Source organism: Branchiostoma lanceolatum, chromosome 16, assembly GCF_035083965.1.
Source record: "Branchiostoma lanceolatum isolate klBraLanc5 chromosome 16, klBraLanc5.hap2, whole genome shotgun sequence".
NCBI classification, from domain to species: domain Eukaryota; kingdom Metazoa; phylum Chordata; class Leptocardii; order Amphioxiformes; family Branchiostomatidae; genus Branchiostoma; species Branchiostoma lanceolatum.
Window position 1 is genome coordinate 14081131 of NC_089737.1, and position 21123 is coordinate 14102253.

The 21123-nt window shown below is 39.8% G+C and overlaps 2 protein-coding genes and 1 long non-coding RNA gene across 3 annotated transcripts in view; 1 reads left to right on the forward strand and 2 right to left on the reverse strand.

Moving 5' to 3' along the window:
- Positions 1-21123, forward strand: part of LOC136421496 (receptor-type tyrosine-protein phosphatase H-like) — a 45605-nt gene that overhangs the window by 15798 nt on the left and 8684 nt on the right. Inside the window, exons 8-19 of the mRNA XM_066408824.1 lie at positions 13143-13734; positions 14224-14529; positions 15103-15261; positions 15498-15629; positions 16097-16381; positions 16832-17113; positions 17496-17653; positions 18662-18794; positions 19620-19763; positions 20192-20438; positions 20766-20836; positions 21019-21121. Of these exons, the coding sequence (XP_066264921.1) occupies positions 13143-13734; positions 14224-14529; positions 15103-15261; positions 15498-15629; positions 16097-16381; positions 16832-17113; positions 17496-17653; positions 18662-18794; positions 19620-19763; positions 20192-20438; positions 20766-20836; positions 21019-21121 (2612 nt within the window). The remainder of the gene's footprint in view (positions 1-13142; positions 13735-14223; positions 14530-15102; positions 15262-15497; positions 15630-16096; positions 16382-16831; positions 17114-17495; positions 17654-18661; positions 18795-19619; positions 19764-20191; positions 20439-20765; positions 20837-21018; positions 21122-21123) is intronic.
- On the reverse strand, positions 2153-4926 carry LOC136421341 (uncharacterized). The gene is made up of 8 exons (XR_010753436.1): positions 4774-4926; positions 4453-4482; positions 4245-4268; positions 4033-4080; positions 3631-3666; positions 3052-3102; positions 2550-2585; positions 2153-2186 (listed from the first exon to the last, which is right to left on the reverse strand). It is a non-coding gene; the product is annotated as an uncharacterized lncRNA (long non-coding RNA).
- LOC136422110 (uncharacterized) lies at positions 5055-10999 on the reverse strand. The gene is made up of 11 exons (XM_066409759.1): positions 10931-10999; positions 8071-8184; positions 7542-7591; positions 7038-7079; positions 6894-6917; positions 6696-6743; positions 6350-6385; positions 6109-6138; positions 5903-5944; positions 5529-5567; positions 5055-5060 (listed from the first exon to the last, which is right to left on the reverse strand). Exons 2-11 carry the CDS (start codon positions 8144-8146, stop codon positions 5055-5057), a joined length of 393 nt encoding a protein of 130 aa, XP_066265856.1. The 5' UTR covers positions 8147-8184; positions 10931-10999.

Sequence of the window (21123 nt, forward strand, 5' to 3'; positions counted from 1 at the left end):
CGTCTGCAGAATAATGAAATAGGGTTGTGTGCACCCCCCAAAAAAACATGGTCTGAATCAATACACCTTTGATTCATCGAATTATAGCCTACTTTGTGGAGTAATAATCATTATAGTCCAATTTGTCATGGTGTTGTCAATGAAAGAAGCCAAAATGTACCTGTGTCATCTTTTCCCTGTTAGTCATGGGCTTTGTCAGAAGATCGTAAAACTGTGTCACCGTAGCAGCCTATTGTGGCAATAAACACAGAGTTTACAGGACAAATCAACGTTAGTTAGATGTATCAAAATAATCAGCAGTGCATGTGGCCCAAACAAGCTACCTAGTAGATTTAAACCTGCAAAAAGAGTCCTGTAAACAGATGCACAGTCAGAATGCCAAACTAAAATTACTGACCTCATCTTCTGACTTAAGTTGCCTCTTCACCTGAGATCCTATTGGGATAACAAAAGAAGAAGTGGTGGAAAATCAAAAAGTGAATGCCTCATAAGTATCAGACATGTACTTTATCAATGCAACATATAAAATTAATGTAACGGTTAGACTATCAGTTTGAGGAGGGGTCAGGACAGACACACGCAAATCTTGTCTTGCAGAAATCAATACCAAATCTCATAATCACTGACTTCAACAATGATAGAACTTTTTTGTTTAAATGATCAAAGAAAGGCACAATTACACCCCTGGCTAACTATCATAGTTTGAATATTAGGAGAACTGATCAAACAAGCACAAACATCTATTACGACTTAGAAAAATCAAAATCTGGTAATCACTTACCAGAGCTTCCACCCTCTTCATCAAAGCTGCGTTCTCTGCAGCAAACTATTGTGAAAACATAGCAACAAAACATGTGACTGTATATATATATATAATCCGGGGGAACATTGAAAGGGCCATAAGGATGCCCCACACCAACACTGAATGCTAAACCAAAACAGCACATTCTTGATCTTTCTTCATACTAAATTGAGAGTTGATAAAGAGTAAACATTTAGGTGTATAATCAAAATGTAAAAATAAATGTCTAGTATCAGATGTGTACAGCATGAACACTCTAGATCCAAATAACTATTTTGAGGAGGGGAAAAAACAGACACAAGCAAATGTCATCCTGCAAAAGTCAGTTCAAATCTGCCAAACTCGACAACTCCTTATCCCCAGCCTTCTGTGTTGAGCATAAAGTTAACATGACTTTGACATTGAATAGAGTTTGAAGCTTTCCGGTGACATGTTATAAGTAGTCTTATAAAGTCAAGTGGGAATGTCATACTTTTGTGATAGTATAGCTTAGGGGTCTATCCCAGTGTGAGTGGATCAAACCTTAAAGTCTGGTCTTACGCAGCTGACGTACTTTTTTGTACACAACTGGATGTGCTATGCCTAAAGGCATCATACCGGTTATGCGCAACAAACAAAACACCAACTCTGATAATCACTGACCTTGACCTGCTCATCCAATTCCCTGCGCATCTCCTGCATGACTTTCCTCTTTGGTGGGCACAATTAATAAACAAAAATTGAAAGGTGTAAGCTGGGAAAATCACAACAAACACAAAATACTCTGACTCCCAAATATCTATCAATTTCAGAGGGGAGTCATCACAGACAAAAATAATCATTATCTTACAAGGTCTTCCTTGACTTCCTTTGCCTTGTTGTACTTCTCAGCCTATGGAAGATTAAAAAACAGCAACAATGGTGTCAATCAAGCAGAAAACATTTAATTTATATTTTGTGTTCCTCCAGCATCAATTTCAAACATTTCAGTTTCAGAAAGATTAAAACAGTCTGTCCTTCCTGGAAAAAAGTGACTCACTCTGCCCAAATATATTAAAATTTAGATAACAGAAAACTGCTCTTTCTTTGCCCTCTATATTGAATATAAAACAAGAAAACTTTTGATTACCCAGGACACGTGTGTGTAAGTCTAATGAATCAGACTTTTACTGCAACTGGAACCTGGCAGAAAACTGATTCAATCGGTCACAAGTTCTATTGACTATTGTTACTGTATCTTCTTAAAACATTCTATTTATTAATAGATAAGAAGGATTACTCCGATAGAATTCCACTTCCGAATAACTATTTTAGGTGTGACACACAAATGGATATGATCTCCATCAAAGATCAAAATCACAGTATCACTCACCAGCTCTAAATCTACTTCCTTCTTCTTCATAGCCTACTCAACCCATGGTGAACATAAAACAATAAAACATATATTATATGATAAAGGAAGAACATTGGAAAGGCCAAGAAGATCATCCGTGCCACTGACACCAAATGCTAAACCGATGGAAGGGCACTCTTAACATACGAGCAAAGGGTTTTTACTACATAGTATTGAATTAGCACAGTGTTTCTATCATCATATTCTCTGAATTGATGGAATAGATATGAAAGGGCAAAAATGTAATGATCTCACAAGAAAGGACAGATCAAAATTTCAAATGATTTGTATTAAAGGGCTCCCTTGGAAATCAGTTACTCAGTTAACTGAAGGGACTACCCTTAAGATTTATAGATAAACAAAATAAAAACTGACCTTCTTGACATCCTCCCTCATCTTGAATGTCTTAGCCTATGGTGAACATGAACGAGCAACATATTTATTAAGCCGCAAAGTTAATCAAGTTTACACCTTTCAGATCTTCTGCTACAAACATATTAGCTGACTCAGAGGTAAAAACAGAATTTCCTGCATGTACAAAATTAAAGGACTCCTCTCTGTAAAAGCATATGAATATAATCTGTCTAATAAAAACAAAGCAAATTTTATGTTTTACATGACAAACACTTAGTCTTAGAGAAGACATACTATCTAACCACAAATGAATTGTGGTGGATTTTTTTCCAGAATTCCAGCAAAAAAATGAACCTGTTAATCTGTGTAAAGATTTTTTCTTACAACTTTTTTTCTCAAATAAACAAAGAATGGTATTACGCTCCTGGATAACTATCAGAGTGTGAATAGGGTAACACTGAACAAGCACAAATATAGATGTCACAAAGATCAAAATTAAAATACATGTAATCAAATCACTTACCAGATCAGCCTCAGCCTCGACTTTCTTCATTGAAGCTGCCCGCGCAGCGGCCTATGGTGAAAATAAAGTGACAAAATGTGTCACTGTGTATCAAGAGGCAACATTGAAAAGCCATGAGGACGCCCCACCGACACTGAATGCTAAACCAAAAGTTGGCAAAACAGTTGCGTGCAAGCATGCACAAAATACATTCCCGAATATTTGTTGGTTTGAAAAGGGGTCAGGCATACAAAAAAGAATCATGATTATAAACTTCACAACCCAAACCAATTTATAACAGTCTATAGCCTGGAAGCCAGACCCTTGATCCCTATTATATCTATCCTGTTTCTCAGGGTCTATAGTATGGTATCTTACAAATCAAAAGTTAAAATCTCAATGACAACTGACCCCCTTAAAGTTTATTGTTTCCATCGTATTGACTAAGGCACATTTAGCTATAACATTGAAAAAGCAATCAATATTAAAAAAGTGTTTAATCAACTAGGAAACGTTATGTTACAGGCCACCAACTTTAAGACATTTGATATGTCATCTCATGCTACAAAGGTAATTTCTAACTCGTACATAACCACTGACCTCGTCCTTCTGATACTGCTGCTGCCTGACCACAGTCTGTTGTGACAATAAATGGGGGGTGTAGAGTATGAAATGTAGATGTCTATTATCATACATGTACATTATCAACACTTATTATTACTCTCTAATGAAACTATAGCTAAAGGAAGAACATAATTATATAGGAAGGGCATTATAAAAGATATGCCACTGACACCAAATTCTAAACCAACAGAAGGCATTCTTAAGATACTAAGTCTATTTAGAAGTAAGAGTTTTATCAAATCAGCACTATTTCTGTCATCGCATTCTATGAATTGATTGAACAAATATGAGAGGGCAAAAATACAAATTATTAATTGACAAGAATGTACAATAAAGGAAATATAAGGTTTCTAGACAAAAATTAGAATAAACACTGACCTTGTCCTTCTCTTGGAGTTCCTCAAACTTCTGGTCCATAAGCTCATCCTTGAGTGAACATAAAAGAGCATTATCAAGCATGAAAAGTTTGTGTCAATTTTCAGACCAGCTTTCATATCTTTACTTCTGCAACAAAGTAACATTATACATTTTGTATAACAGGCAAATACACACAATATATACTCGTTAAAAAAGTTTTCCATCTCCCTCACCATTCTTCTATTCTCCACCAGAGCCTATTGTGATAACAAACAAGAAAATAGCATATTTAAATCAAGAACTTCAAGGAAATGTTAAGTAGACATGTAGTATACACTGTACACTCTACAATGGTGTGAAAACTTGAACTATTGAGGAGACAGACAGGACAGGCACAAGGAATCTTTATTTTTATTCTTGCAAAAATTTATTATCCCTGACCTGGACGCGATCTTTTGCTTCCACTGCAGCCTATGGGGGACACAAAACAACAAAAATTCAAAAATGAAATCTATAAGCAAAGCACAAGGAAAATCACAACAAACACAAAATACAACAATTCCAAATGTCTATAAGGGGTCCGGACAGACAAAAAAAGAATGTTATCTCACAAAAGTCAAAACCTCAAGTACAACTGGCCCCTTCAAGTTTACTGTCTCCTTTGTGACATTGTGGCTAAAACTATTAGGTTGAATAGGGGGATAGAACAAGCACAAATATAGATGTCACAAAGATCAAAATTTAAAAAATCAAATCTCTTACCAGATCAGCCTCCACATTCTGCACTGAACCTGCCTTCCGCGCATCAGCCTATGGTGAAAATAAGGTGACAAAATGTGTCACTGTGTATCAAGAGGCAACATTGAAAAGCCATGAGGACGCCCCACCGACACTGAATGCTAAACCTGAACAGTAGCATGTTCTTGATCATTCTTGATACTAGATTATTCAATGTTTATGATATATTTGGCACTATCTCTGTCATCACGTTTTCTGAATGGATTAAATGAATAATCAATGTGATAAAAATGATGTCTGGAGTATCAGACCTAAAATTACAGTATGATCACAAATTTTAGTAGACAATATCATGTAGTAATTACACTGTACATTCGAGATGTAAAAACTTGAACTATTGAGGAGAGGGACAAAACAACAAAAATTCAAAATGAAATCTATAAGTAAAGCACAAGGAAAATCACAACAAACACAAAATACAATCCCAAATATCTATAAGGGGTCGGCACAGACAAAGAAATGTTATCTCACAAAAGTTAAAATCTTAAGGATGGCCTCCTTAAGGTATATACTCAGTCTGTCTCCTTCGTATTGACTAATTCAAGCTATATATTTACATTAAGAAAGCAAGAAAATGAAAGAAAAAGGTGTTTAATCAAGGAGGTTTAATCATTTAATCAACTAGGAAACGTTATGTTACAGGCCACCAACTTTACGACATTTGATATGTCATCTCATGCTACAAACTTAAGGTATCTAACTAGTACATAACCACTGACCTCGTCCTCCTCATCCTGCTGCTGCTTCCTGAGCACAGCCTGTTGTGACAATAAATGGGGGGTGTAGAGTACATTTATCAACACTTATTATTACTCTCTAATGAAACTAGCTTAAGGAAGAACATACATTGTATATAGGAAGGGCAAAAGATGTGCCACTGACACCAAATTCTAAACCAACAGAAGGACATTCTTAAGATACTAAGTCTAAGAAGTAAGAGTTTTATCAAATCAGCACTATAATAATTTCTGTCATCGCATTCTCTGAATTGATTGAACAAATATGAGAGGGCAAAAATGCAAATTATTGATAAATCATTGTACAATAAAGGAAATATAAAAATTTCCACACAAAAATTAGAATAAACACTGACCTTGTCCTTCTCCAGGAGTTCCTTGAGGTCCCTAGGATTATCCTTGAGTGAACATAAAAGAGCTTCATCAAGCATGAAAAGTTTGTGTCAATTTTCAGACCAGCTTTCAAATCTTTACTTCTGGTACAAAGTGACATTATACATTTTGTATAACAGGCAAATACACACAATGTATACTCGTTAAAAACGTTTTCCATCTCCCTCACCATTCTTCCCTTCGGATTCTCCACCAGAGCCTATTGTGATAACAAAACAAGAAAATGGCATATTTAAATCAAGAACTTCAAGGAAATGTTTAGTAGACATGTAGTTATACAGTACTGTACACTTTTGTCTAGTTTAATCAACTAGGAAACGTTATGTTACAGGCCACCAACTTTAAGACATTTGATATGTCATCTCATGCTACAAAGGTAAATTGTATCTAACTAGTACATAACCACTGACCTCGTCCTTCTGATACTGCTGCTGCCTGACCACAGCCTGTTGTGACAATAAATGGGGGGTGTAGAGTACATTTATCAACACTTATTATTACTCTCTAATGAAACTAGCTTAAGGAAGAACAATTACATTGTATATAGGATGGGCAAAAAGATGTGCCACTGACACCAAATTCTAAACCAACAGAAGGCATTCTTAAGATACTAAGTCTAAGAAGTAAGAGTTTTATCAAATCAGCACTATTTCTGTCATCGCATTCTCTGAATTGAGAGGGCAAAAATACAAATTATTAATTGTACAATAAAGGAAATATAAAAGTTTCCACACAAAAATTAGAATAAACACTGACCTCGTCCTTCTCCTCGAGTTCCTTAAGCTTGAGGCCCATACGCTCATCCTTGAGTGAACATTAAAGAGCATAATCAAGCATGAAAAGTTTGTCACCATTTTCAGACCAGCTTTCAAATCTTTACTTCTGCTAGAAAGTTTACATTTTGTATAACAGGCAAATACACACAATGTATAAAACGTTTTCCATCTCCCTCACCATTATTCCATCATCCACCAGAGCCTATTGTGATAACAAAACAAGAAAATGGCATATTTAAATCAAGAACTTCAAGGAAATGTTTTATTTGTAGACATGTAGCATGGAAATATTTAAATTTGCAAAAAAATTAGAATAACTAACCTGGTCCTTCTCTCTGAGTTCCTTGAGGTCCACAGACTCATCCTTGAGTAAACACAAAAGTCAGAGCATTGATACTGTAAGTTGTATTGAATCAAAGAATGAAAAGTGTCTGTCTCAATGACAACTGACCACCTTAAAGTTTATTGTCTCCATTGTATTGACTACTACATTTAGCTATAACATTGAAAAAGCAATTATTATCATGATATTAAAAAAGGTGTTTAATCAACTAGGAAACGTTATGTTACTGGGCAACTAGTACTAACTTAAAAACTTCTTGCTACAAAGAAATATTCAAAGGTAAGTACAATATGTCCTGTCTGGAAGAAGACCTATCCACTCTGTACAAATAATATGTAAATTTTCCTTAGAGGGTCTGAGTGTGACACACTCATTTAAGATGTATTTGATGACTCAGGGATCTTAAAGTTAATGCCTTTTATTTTTAACAACAAAAAAGAGGAGGGTTGGTCAACTGAGTTTATTAGTGCTGCCTACCTTTACCTTAAAGTTTGCATCCAGTCCAGCCCACTTCACCTTCATTGCTTTAGCTCCTGGAACAAATTTAAGGCAATGTTGTAGCAATTATTACAAGCCTAGGATGAATGCCCAGCAAATTCACACTTTGTTATGGTAAGAGGGTAACTACTACAGAAAGGATAGAGTTTGTAGAAGTGAATCACTGTAACACAGACTTGAATTTCAAATCTGGAAAGGATGCAGCTTAGGGGCTCATCTAGGAAAAGGGCTCGGAGATTGCAACATTGCTTCTTCAACCACCCTCCTGTCTCATAAACAGTTCCAGTGTCTACAAAAATGGCACATACTAGTATCTCTGTCAGTAATTCATCTCATCCTCATTAACAATTTGTATTAAGTCATTGACTAGGGGGAGTCTAGCTGAGCCCAATGATTTTATATAAAACCTCCTTGCTGAGCCGTAGAGGATAGCAAATTCGTGTCCATTCTTTCTCCAGCAGCGTCCAGGTAAAAAAAAAATTCTTAAGAAAAGATTCAGAAACGAGTAACTTACCTTCAATAGCCTTTCCTTCAGCGGCAAAAACGACTGCCAGGATCACAGCAATTCCCATGATGTGACGAATGGCCATGTTGTTGCACACTGTCTCTCACTCACTTTGCCAAAAAACTAAAAACGATAAAAAGACAAGAAAGAATTGATAAGATTTCAAATGCTCAATCCCTGGAGTCAATACACCCTAGCTAGCTGTCCATCTTCATTGCCTTCTTATTAAAGCCAGACCTGTCAGCACGGGCGCCACCTGTTAATGTTCAGTGCCCATTTGGCTATGTGTCACAAGACCCGCCCACACCCCACTTACCCACATGTGACTTTTGTTATGCTACAGTCCCAGTTCCAAAGTGGGGCCCGATCGAGCAGCTTGTGGGAACAATAGAATGATGTAAAAGACAACAAAAAACGCAAAACGTAAAAGAATTACTCCTAACTGTATGTTGCTATGTTCTTCATAATATCATTAATTTTTCGTTTTCATAAACAGCCTGGTCGCGGGCCCCGGACTGGAAATGGGACAGACTAGCATTAGCCCACCTGGCCCCAGTCTCAGATAGGCCAGACCTGCCTCAAACCGACGAGACCTGTCCAACTATCAAGCAAAGAGCAGCTAATTGCCTTCCTTGCTCACCACCCACCCACCCTTCCCTGCACAAAGTGTTCCCCAATCTTCTGTTCTGCCCTGGGCCTTCTTACTTCAGAATCTGTATATTTCCTGCCACGTACAATTGTACCAGTCCCTCTGTTCACCAATCTGACTTGCGCGTCTCTATCCAAACATGCCACGCCTGTCCAGTTATGTTCCCACGGGCCAAAATGAATTATTCTGTGATTTGACGATTCCCTACCCCCTTGATAATTGTTACATACTGTGCGGTTCTTTTGACTGCAAAATGATGCAACAAATAACGCGTTAACGAGAAGACACGACACTGTCTTGCCCGAATCCTGGCTCATTTCCCTGGTCTGCACATGTCTAGAAAAACCCAAGCCATACATACAGTTTTCATCCCTCTCCTCAATAACATGTACCCACCACACATTCTTAAGTGACCTAATATCTTTTTCCCAGTTAAACAGGGCTGTCTGGCTCAGTCCTCCCTGCCTTTCCCAAAAGGACTAATGAGCAGCTTCGCCTTCCTTGCTCAGCACCCACACTGCCCCGCACAAAGTGTTCCCCACTCTTCTTTTCTGCTCTGGGCCTGACCAGCCACATAAGAAATCATCACCCCCAAAAACCACCTGAGCTCAACTGCTTGAACATGATGAGCAATTGCCAAATTATCAAGGTGTTCTGTACCCAGGCAGCACAGTGCCTCCCCACATTGTTATCTCTGTTCCCACAAACTTTGAGTCTGTCCACGCTACTCTATCTTTACTGGCCCTGTGGCGGGCGGCACATACAGGGCAGGGAGGACTGAGTCCTCCCTGCCCTGTATGTGCCGCCCGCCACCAATCTGACTTGCCTGTTTCCATCCAAACAGAACCAACTGTACTTCCAAAGAAACGCTTGAAATTCACAAGCCCCTGAAACCTTGACTTACCCACTGTAAGTCTGTCCACAATACCATCTTTGTAGCTCCTCTCCCCGTTACCCTGTCCTCAGTGCTGCCCTGTATACATGTATGTGCTGCCCGCCACCATCTAACTTGCCTGTCTCTATCCAAACGTGCCACGCCCGTCCAGATATGTTCCCACGGGCCAAACTACTATTTCTTACCCACAGTAAGTCTGTCCAAACTACCCTTATCTTTGTAGCTTCTCTCCCCATTACCCTGACTCCTTGCTGCCATGCAGTATCATGATGTACCACCCTCCGTTCACCAATCTGACTTGCGCATCTCTATCCAAACATGCCACGTCTGGCCAGTTATGTTCCCACGGGCCAAATTGCCCTGCAAAACCTCGTTGTACCCGAATAGATCTGTGATTTGACTGCCCCTACCCCCTGGATAATTGTTACATACTGTGCGGTTCTTTTGACTGTAAAACAACGCAATAATTTATGTGAAGACTCGGCACTGTCTTGCCTGAACCCCGGCTCATTTCCCTGTTCTGCTCATGTCTAAACCCAAGCCACACAATTCTCGCTCCTCTCCTACAAGTTAACCCACCACACATTCTTAAGTGACGTAATATCTTTCTCTCACTTAATACAGGCATGAAACACTTGCAAATGCGTGCCCAGACCCACTCTCCCTAACTTTCCCAATAGCACCACACCTCTTGGACCTATCTTTCTCGTGCCCCGCCCGTGTAATGCCCCACCCTGCCCTCACAGGTACCCCACTCATCCTGTACATTCTCCTGAGTAAAATCGCAGGCCGCACTGTCCCACAAGGTAAAAAACTGCAGCTCTACATCCACAGAAACTACACTCTGACGCTGTTGCTCCCAGGCCTTACCCGTACTGCCAAAGAAAGACTTTCAGCGCAAGCGGGTGCCCAGACCCGCCGTTCCTACCTTTCCCAATTAAAGGACCACACCTCTTGAACCTATCTTTCCCCGGTCCAGTTGATACAGACCATCCTGCTTTTCCTAATACATGTAAGACCTCGTCTCAATGTGCCGTATGTCACCAGACCCAATATGTAATGTCCTGCCCTCACCAGCACCCCACTTGTCCGGTACATTCTCCTGAGTACAAACGCGGGCGCCCAGACCTACTCTCCCACTTTGCCATGATTATATACGTACAGCTACAAAATACACAAGCATTGAGTTGTTGAGTTTTTTAAAAGTCTAAATCACAATTTCCAGCGCCAAGTAACAAAATGCAGGACTGGTGTATCTACATTGTATCACGATCAGAAGGATGGTTGCAGTTAAGACTTATAACTAAAAAGAAAGCTGTACTTACCACAAAGAAGATTTCGAAGTCTGTTCTCACACTGGTCTCGACCTCTTGGTCTTCTGGATCCAGAACAAATGATGTGGAGGTGGCGCTCACAGCGTCAGTCAAGGATTCAGCACAAACCATCACAAGTCACGTCACGGGGGTGACAAAATATTCTCGCTTATTTTTCATCGCATCTTGTTCGTCAATAACTTTATAACTTTATATTTTCACCACTTCTTACTTCTGTATATTTGCTGTATGGATGTACTTGTCTAGGCAAGACTATGTACTAGGTGGTACTTAGCACTGTTCAACTTAAAGTTTACCCTTCAGACGAATAGTTTGTACCGACGATAATCCATAATTCACATTTTGCAAAACGTGCGCTGCTTGTGATTTGGCAGCAAAGGGATTAGATTATGAAAACACCGTATGTCCCCGGTACAGGCACAGATCGCTTACGTGTATAGCTTCTGCTGCCTCTTAATCTTTAAAGAAAACTAAACCGTCCTTCGAAAAATGTCTGACTAAAAGCCCCAAACTGCAAATCTCAAGGTTATATTCATTTTTAGATAAATCACTTTTTATCATTTGCTATCTAATACATAGAGACATTTTGATAACACATATCTATCTAAATCATATAGTCTGAACAATGTTGTAAGAACAAAGTGGCATCCCTGCCTCTTGTTACAGCTGAGTTTTAAAGACTGGTGGGAAAATCTGATATTAATCCTCAAAAGGTCCCCAAAAAGGTGCTACGTGGAGCCACCTCTGTTACTTAACCATTGTTGATTCTGTCTAACCTTTTTACATAATCATGAAAAAGTTTGCCAGTTAACACTTGACGTATTTCCCGTAGTGGGTAGCAGAATGGAAAGGGTGTGGAGCACTTGCGATTGAAGGTGAAACTTGGAGTCTGAAGGGACTTTTTTCAGGCGAAATGAAAACTTGTAATACCATTTCTTCAGTCTAGAGAACGTTGACCTGGTTTATGTAACCCTTGTATTTTTGAGTGAGTGGGTGGCTGTTATCGTGTACTGGTGCCGATGATGGAGGGCCTGCATGGGGGGGGGGGGGGGGGGGGGTCTGACAACGCTCTACGCTAAATTCGGAGGGCCGGCTACGTAATACGCTAAATTCAGAAAGCCTCCCTACGCTCTACGCTAAATTCAGAAAGCCCCCCCTACGCTCTACGCTGAATTATGGAGTGGTCGGCAACGCTCTACGTAAAATTAAAACGGCCGATTACGCTCTACGTAAAAGGGGCATGCAGGCCCTCATGAAGGTACTTGTCAGATGGGAAAAGTTGATAATCTGATAAAGGTCCTCAAGAAAGAGGCTCTGTGGCTCCACCTATGCATTGTTGATTTTGTATGACCTATGACCTCTACAAAAAAAGATGGCCAGTCAATTCAGGTTCATCATGAATACAAGCTTTGGACATGATGTTAGATGTAGAAGAAGTTGAGCCAAATTTGTATATATATAGATGTATGTTGCAATGTTATAACTGTTTGAGAGCCACTCGGACTTCGCCACACAGACGCAACCCTGTGGCAGAGCATCTGGCTATGAAGCAATGAGACCCAGGTTCAATTGCGCAGTAGAGTACCCAGACATGTCCGGACATGCACCTAGACGTTGTGCCCTTGGGAAAGGCATTTAACACATATTTCCCATGTCCTAAGCCCAACAGTAGGGTTTGGGTTGGCATTAGGAAGGGCATCGAGCCGTAAAAACTCTTGCTACAAAAAAAGACTTGCACTTGCTGAGGAGTTCTGGGGCTCCCCCATCCATGTGCAAGCACGTCTAACCCCCATATGATGGGGAATAAAAGTCGTAAAATTGGAGAGAGAGAGCTATAATTTGTGTTTACTACTGATGATATATAGTTTGGATATAACTATATATAAATGTTTCAAAATTCATGTCAACTCACAGTTTGCAAACCTGCAATTTCGATTTCGCTTGTAACCATATTTTCAAGCCCTGTTAGTACATCTGTCCTTGGTGCTGAATGGCGTTCAATTAATCTGAAGCCTACCTTGAGCATGTTAAAGAACCCGCCACACTTATCGAAAAGAGTAGGAGTCCTTCCCGGTGTGAGTGAATCAAACCTTACAGTCTGGTCCGGGTTGGCATATTGAAAAGTCACTTGTTATGTCAATCCATCCACTAAATATGGTAAATCTATTAAGTAAAAATAACATTAATATTCTTTTTATCTCAGACAACTGCTGGTCCAGCCATGGCCACCTCTACAGCACTGCCAACATCTACAAACCAAGCAGTTACTGTAACATCAAGCCAAGCAGTAACAAACCCAAACACAGCTACAACTGCACTTGGTACAACAAACGGGATGCTCCCAACAGATGCCGCTACTACAGCTTCGCCAACTCCAGCTGTGATGCCAAGTACAATGGACACAACTTCTACAGACCCCCCTCAAGCAACAACTGCTGCAAACATGCCAAGTACAGCAATGGGTACTGACATGCCAGGGATGACTGTAGGAAACACAACATTCCCTAATACACTCACAACAACAACACAGGGAGCAATGCCTACCACCACAGCTACAGATGTACCATCCACTCTCTCCCCCACTCCCACCACAAATGCACCAACATCTTGTTATGAGGAGGTGATAGTGGTTAGTTGTGGGGATGGATCAGGCACGTACCCCCCGGATGTGGCCATGTTGGAGTGTGATGTGTCGGGGCTTGTTCCACATAACAGCTATGTTGTGGAGGTGTTCGCAGCTACAGCACCAGGGGCAGGGGATGAAGAGAGAAATACTGAAAGGACACTGCAAGACCGTGAGTTCTAGTACAAATTTTTCTGATTCATGAATTTCATTTCAAGACATGTATTACGCAAGACTCTGAGTTCTATTTCTTAATTATTTGTGGACCTATGAATTTGATTTGATGCATTAAACCATGGTAGGCCACAAAATATGTAGCTTTGCTAATTATCTGAAAGTATTCTATGTACAAATGTAAGAGAATAATGAGGTAGTCTATTAGATACTGAAAATAGTTTTGGAATTTTGTGAAAGTGGAGCATTGATGGAACATCAATATTTAATCAGTTTGAATAGTCAGTTATGCCTATGCGGAACTGTTGGTATACATTTAACACAATACATTCTACAAAATCAAAAAATCTGACTTAATATTTACAAAAGTTCAACTTGACATTGGTGCACTGTCTTGATTGTACATATAACAGAGGAGGCTAACATATATACTGAAATTGCATGTAAAATGACAGACTAATAGAACCTATTTCTCTATCTTGTACAGGTCCATGCGACTCTCCAACAGACGTTGTTGTCTACAACACCTCATCCTCTTCACCTGACCAAAACATCAAGACAGTCAACGTGACTTGGACCCCTCCCACACAGCCCAACGGAAATGCCATGTATACAGTCTCCATCACTGACTCTTTCAACATAATAACTGCCATGAATACAACTTCGGCAACATCTTATTATGTTGTGGGTGATCTGGATAGCTTCAGCATGTACACGGTCACAGTTGCAGCGTACACGGCAGTTGGGTATGGGCCGGAGTCAGAGGAGGTCATGTTCGTGACCGAAGAAGGAGGTAAGAGTGGTTCAAATTCAATGTTATTTTGTATACTGCAGGGTAGTACAGTCTTTGTAATATTGTATACATTCGAACTCATATCTGTGGCTACCCCTACATACATGTAAGGACCATCTGACCATTGTGGCCACTTTTGATGGTCCTTTAGATAGATTGTGGTATGATAGTTTCCTTTCAAAAGGGACCATTTGTCTAAGGAGGAGTTAAGAGTGGTTTTGTCATTTGGTACACATTTAGTCATTGTATGTACAGTCAAACCTGTACTTGTGACAGCCTGTCTATAAGGACAACTTGGCCATTGAAGCCACTTTTTGGTGGTTGTTTAACCTTCTCCCTGCTGCCTAACCTAGTAGTAATCAATACAAAAAGTATGCGGAAGCTTAAATTGATTGATGATAAGACCACTTTTGCTTAGTCCCTTGAGTGGTCACCATACACAATTTTTTCTAATGATAGACAAGGGGAATGTACACAATGAATTTAAAGGTATTTTATCCCGCATACATCTGAAATGACACCATCCACTGGTAGATTGTTTATGAGATGACCTTTCCTCTTTTGTCCAAATAGTGCCATCAAACAGCGTCACAGACCTACAAGTGAACCTGACTGCAACTTCAGCGTCCCTAACGTGGACACCCCCATCAGAGCCAAATGGAATCATCCTGCTCTACGAAGTACACTTCAATGACATAACTGACCATAACTACACTGTTGTCAACACTACAGGTAATATAGCTTCCTTGAACTCAATGATAGCTTCTCTTTAAAGATCCCCTTCCTATTCTGAAACTTAAGGCTGACTATAATTCAGTTATGTTGCACTGTCCTTGGTACTGAATGTACTATCTTTGGTATTCCCGTTTTTTTTTCCTTTGTGTGCTAATTCCCCTGTCACATAGCAGGAAAACTGAACATTCTAGTGTATTGCATAGTTTCTCACCACTCTAGTTTTTACCCCTCAGGTCCTGAGCCTTCCATAGTTCTGGAGGGTCTGGAGGAGTATTGGGGGTACATGGTCTGGATCTACACCTACACACGGATGGGCAGAGGCATGGTTTCCAGTGACCCCTACACCATCGAGACAAAGGAAGCAGGTTTGTGACATTTTCATTGATTGTTTTAGGAAGATTTGAACATTCTGGGGAATTATGTCAACTGGAAACAATGAAGTACTTGTCTAGCCATTGCACTGATCAATGTCAAAAGGGGAAGCAGAAGGGTGTGGCCTGACAACACCAAAACAAAAAGTCTCTATTTGTCTTAAGATAACATTTGTTGGCCTTTTCCACAAGCTGGGAAACAGGCAAAAAATGTATTTAGCTTATACTGCATATTAAAAAGAGTTGAAATGGCTTCACATCTGAGATGTTGCCAAAACGTATAACTATTGCAGCAATGAAATACATGATTTAAGATATTCCACTGACGAAAGACAGAAGATGCTGTCTGAAACGTCTAACTGTTTGAAATATCTTACTGCCTGGATGTCTAACCTTCATCAACAATATTTCTACCTGGTGTTCTTGTATAACACCAATGGTTGCTTGTTCTCTTTCAACAGTTCCAGGCCCACCACCTATTGCAGACACAATAACAACCAGTAGGAGCATTGCTGTGGAATGGGGGCCGCCATCCAAATATGAACAAAACGGCATCCTCCTGGGCTACTATCTCTCTTACAACACAACATCGTCCCATCCCAACATCCTGTCATTAGACAGTACATTGCAATCATACACAGTCGCTGGTCTGACTCCCTACACTAACTACACCCTGTGTCTGTGGGCATGGAACATTGCAGGCAACGGGAGCATGAGCTGTGTCACGGAGGAGACAAAACAAGATGGTGGGTTGACTTCCTGTTATCGTGATTCTGTAACATAACTGACTGTACCATGTAGACTCTCCCTATATATACTGTATGCTGTCAACACAATGATCTAGGTGATTGGTCACTTGAATTCTAAGGCATACTGCAGGACAGTCAAAAACCTTTTGTGCTAAACGAAAGTCTAGAGTCTTTACCATGCTAACTTCTAACACAGGTGAACTTTCATGCTACTATTTTTTTGTACATTGTGTTGCTATGTTATTAGGAAACTTTGTGCGAACGCACTAGCATTACAGTTACATTAGTGTTATGCCGAAGGGCGGTTATACCGGCTATATAGATACAGATATAGAATTAAACGTTTTGCTAAATTGATATCTTATGAATTTGAATGTGGGAATCACCATATCCCTTGCTGTAGTGTGTTGTACTGTCACAGTGTTAATCTGTGATTGTTTTCTTTAGTTCCCAGTGCTCCGCAGAACCTAGCTGCACGAGAGGTCCACCCCCGCAATATCACTTTGAAGTGGGACAGTCCAGCTGAGCCCAATGGGATCATACTGGAATATACCATTATGTACACCATGGAGGGTATGTCAGGCTCACAAGAAGTCAGCACCACTGACACAACAGGACAGATATCAGGTCTGACAGCTGACACCACCTATAGTATCCAGGTAGCAGCATGGACAGTAATAGGACAAGGAGACAAATCTATGGCTTTGGAAGTGACAACAACAATTGCAAGTGAGTACAATAATTTGCAGTTGTGTATTAATTTTGTTTTATTTGATTGTCAAAAGTAAGTTTTTTTTGCACATGTCAGTTTTGATGTAAGTTTGCTTTTTGACCTGTTGTACATTTTATATCAGCCAATACTTTATATCTTGTATCACCCAACGAAAGGGTGTATCACACTATAAGGGGCGGTATAACTCCGACTGTGTGTTAGCACGTGACTGGTGATGATGATATTTTATCAATTTAAAGGCTTGATATTTAGTTACTATTTTCTCATAATGATTATTGTTACAGTTACTGTTTTTTAGTAGTTTCTTCATTTTTGTTTCTTTTATCATGTATCTGTTTAATGAATCTGATACAGTTTTTATTCTCTTGATTTATCCAGTACCTGGCAAACCACTGAATGTGAGAGGCACACCTTTGGACCAGTCCACCATCACTGTGCAGTGGGATGAGCCAGAGCTGTATGCAGGACCCACAACATACTCAGTCCTAGTGTACGATGCTGAGGCTGAAACTGATACAGAGTTGGACACTTTGCAGGTGGGTATTGTCTAGACTCTGCCAGTCTCCACGGGTCGCTGGGATAATAGTAGAAATTGGCCAAATAGAGTCAACTGTATGAAGGGAGTCGGTTATGGAGATAGGGTCAAATATTGCAAATCCAGGGTTGCAATATTTGACCCTATCTCCATAGCCGACTCCCTTCATACAGTTGACTCTATTTGGCCAATTTCTACTATTTTCCCGGCAACCCATGGAGACTGGTAAAGTCTAGGTATTGTCTACCTAGTAATACATAAGACAATATTTCTATCTACTGCACAGGTCACAATTTCATATATCTACCACGGTGACTCGTAAAATATGCGTCTAAAGACATCTCCAATACAACGTCGACTAGTATGATGCACTCCTGTATGACTGTCTAAACTGTGCGTGCCTGGCGGGTGCTGCACTGGAAATATCTCAAACATGCTGTTTGCCAGAGTGGCAGATATCATATTGGTTTTTATTTGACATAATGCCATTTATCAGTTAGAACAACCTTGGTGCTGATTGGTTATTGGCTGCATGTATCATGTCCTTGGTGCTGATTGGCTATCAGTTAGAACAGTCTTGTTCCTGGTTGGTTATTGGCTGCATATTTTGTGTCCTTGATGCTGATTGGCTATCAGTTACAACAGCCATTAACTACATGTAATATGTCATTAAATACTTCCAGACACTTCTTGATGATATGTATTTCAGTATATAATCTTCTTTCTTTGCACCAAAAGAACGGCAGTGTAGTTTGTCAAGTACAAGTGACCACCTCTATAAGGACCACCTGGACACTGTGACCACTTTTTGCTGGTCCCTTAAATAATATTTCCCTTTGACACAAGCATTAAGAATCCCGTCTATAGTGACCACCTGTCCTGTGCGTAGACCAGATTGTCTCTGTCCCTTGAGTGGTCTTCTTGGACAGTTTTGACTGTAGTATCTTTATCAAGTACTGTAAACAATAGAAAAGTTAGTGATAACAGAGACTGTCTAACTACTCTCCAGGCTGGGGAGATGACATCTTGGACTGTCTCAGGGCTGAAGGCATACAGCAGCTACTACTTTGTGATTGTAGCGATGACAGAGGCTGGTAACATGAGTTCAGACCAGTCAGCAGAAGTCATCACATATCCTGGAGGTAGGGTCTTGAGTAGTGCTGCGGATCGAAACCCGAGTTTAGGTTTAGGTTCGGACTCGAGTCCAGAGGTTTAGGTTCAGGTCCGGACTTGAAAGTCCGGACCTGAACAATAATTTTGGAATATTTTTTTCGTGTTACATGTAACATTGCAAATTGGCAGATATTTTACATGTAATTTGAAAACTATATATACGGAATTATATACAGTCAGTAATTAACACAAAGGTTCAGTTATAAACACAAAAACAGCAATGTTTTAATATTTTTCTAGTGCAAATTTCACGATCTAAGGAAGGTTTAAGATGGTTTGAAACAAAAAGGAGTGTATAAGTGAGAGATTTTTTTTTCAAGTACGGACTTGTTTCCAGACGTTTAGGTTTTTTTTGGCTTGAACCTAAACGTTTTACAAGTCCGGAACCGGTCCGGCCGGCCCGATCCGCACCACTAGTCTTGAGGGTTTGAAATACTGTGTGCAAATGCAGATGCACCCAAAGTTGGAGTTGTGCACCTAATTTTGGTCTGTGGGTGCACTGATGTACCAAGGTGTTTGTATAGGGTTAAGTAATTTTACCCTTAATATACAGTATTTCTGGTATAGGAAATAGTATAGAAATAGTAAAAGAAAATTATAAAACCTTCAATTTTCATTATCTTTATGTTTATTGACATCATATTATTTAGAAGGGAATCTGATAGATATATGAGCCATAGGCTTTTAGATTTTCCTGTGCCAATCATATCATTCTAACCCTTGTTTATCATTTTCTCTATTTTTTCTAAAATGTGGGCAAATAGATAAATAGATGCTTCTGTGTCATTTTTCAGCACCAGTTGTAGACCAAGCCATAAAACCACAGGAAGGTTCGGATTCAACCACAACGACCTTGACCATAACCTTCACCAGTGGCATGTTCTCTCAGGAAAATGGACCAGTGGACACCTACACTGTCATTGTGGCAGAGGACTCAGGTACACACAAATGTTCAGGGTGATTTGCTAAAGCTTTAGGCATATTTCTTTTTTAACTGTCTTTTTTCATCATCAAAGTGGTTTTAAATTCCTGTGAGTGTTATCTTAGATTGCAGAGAATATACAAAGATGTCCAAGGCTATTGAGGAAGTGGCTGTTTAATCAATTTTATTTACTTGAATCTTCGACATCTTCAATTCAAACATTTAGCAAATGCTGAAGGTAAAAGAGAAGGAAAACTAGCACTCTGCAAATGCTTGTTACCATTTATGTACAGACTTTCCCCTGAATCTCTGTTTTCCAGTTGACATTCCAGCAAAGCATCTCTTTTAAAGTCTTCTTTTAATTTCTTTCAGAACTAAAAAAAAGTCAATCAATACTATACATTGATACATTGCTTATTGTTGCCTGTTATCTATCTTTGGCAGACTCTTTGGATGGTCCCAGCACTGGACATGAAAATGACACGACAGTCCTAACCTGGTACGATGTGCAAGAAAGCATCCCTGTGCCACCCTACCAGGCAACAGACAAGCGACCGTACCCGTTCAGGGGTGCCTCTCGCTCCAAGCGTCAGGCTAGCCAATCAGAGGAGTTTGTTATAGGAGAGGAGGATTGTGAGTCGCAGAGGAAACGTTTCTGTAACGGGCCACTCAAGCCAGGCAAAACCTACAGGTGGGTGTGGTCCTATTGCATATACATTGTACTATCATCTTGTTTAACACTTGGAATGCTGGATGCATGTGCACTTTTGTGCACACCTAATGTTTGACTGTTGGTACACCTGCCAGTGCACCTTGTATATATTTGTGTAGGGTTTTGAATGTTTCTGGGTTTAGTAAAAAGTATATGTTGACCAACATACTTTCAAAATCTACACACTTTCATAGCAGTGAAAGAAGAATTACAATTATTACCATATATGTTTTAATAAGTGTTAAAAGATTAATTGGTCTACCAGAATTTTTTCTTCTTGACACTGTATATTGTGCCTCTCCCCAGAGCAAAGCTGAGGGCATTCACTGAGAACGGCTTGTATGCTGATAGTTCCTACTCTGAACCACTGAAGACAGGTATGGTATTATTGATTATTAACAATTTATGTGACACTGTGTGTTCTAGCTAATTTGCATATCATAGAAAAGTAAGTGTGGAATTTTTTGTTACAGCAGAAATGTCACAAATATCAAGCTTATTTTTTTATTTGATATTGAATTTCTTCAGGGTAATCTAGTAATGAATCATCTCTTTTTAGGTACACGCACAACCAATCCTGAGCCCCAGATGTACGCTTACATTGGAGCTGGAGTTGGAGGCTTTGTCGGCCTGGTTCTCATTCTAATAATTGCAGTAGTGTGGT

Coding starts and splice junctions, on each gene's coding strand:
- LOC136422110 (XM_066409759.1), bottom strand. CDS start 8,146: ATGGCCATTCGTCACATCATGGGAATTGCTGTGATCCTGGCAGTCGTT. Junction 6,918..7,037: donor AACTCAGAGAGAAGGACCAG/GTTAGTTATTCT, acceptor TTATCACAATAG/GCTCTGGTGGATGATGGAAT. Junction 6,139..6,349: donor AGCAGTATCAGAAGGACGAG/GTCAGTGGTTAT, acceptor TTATCACAATAG/GCTCTGGTGGAGAATCCGAA.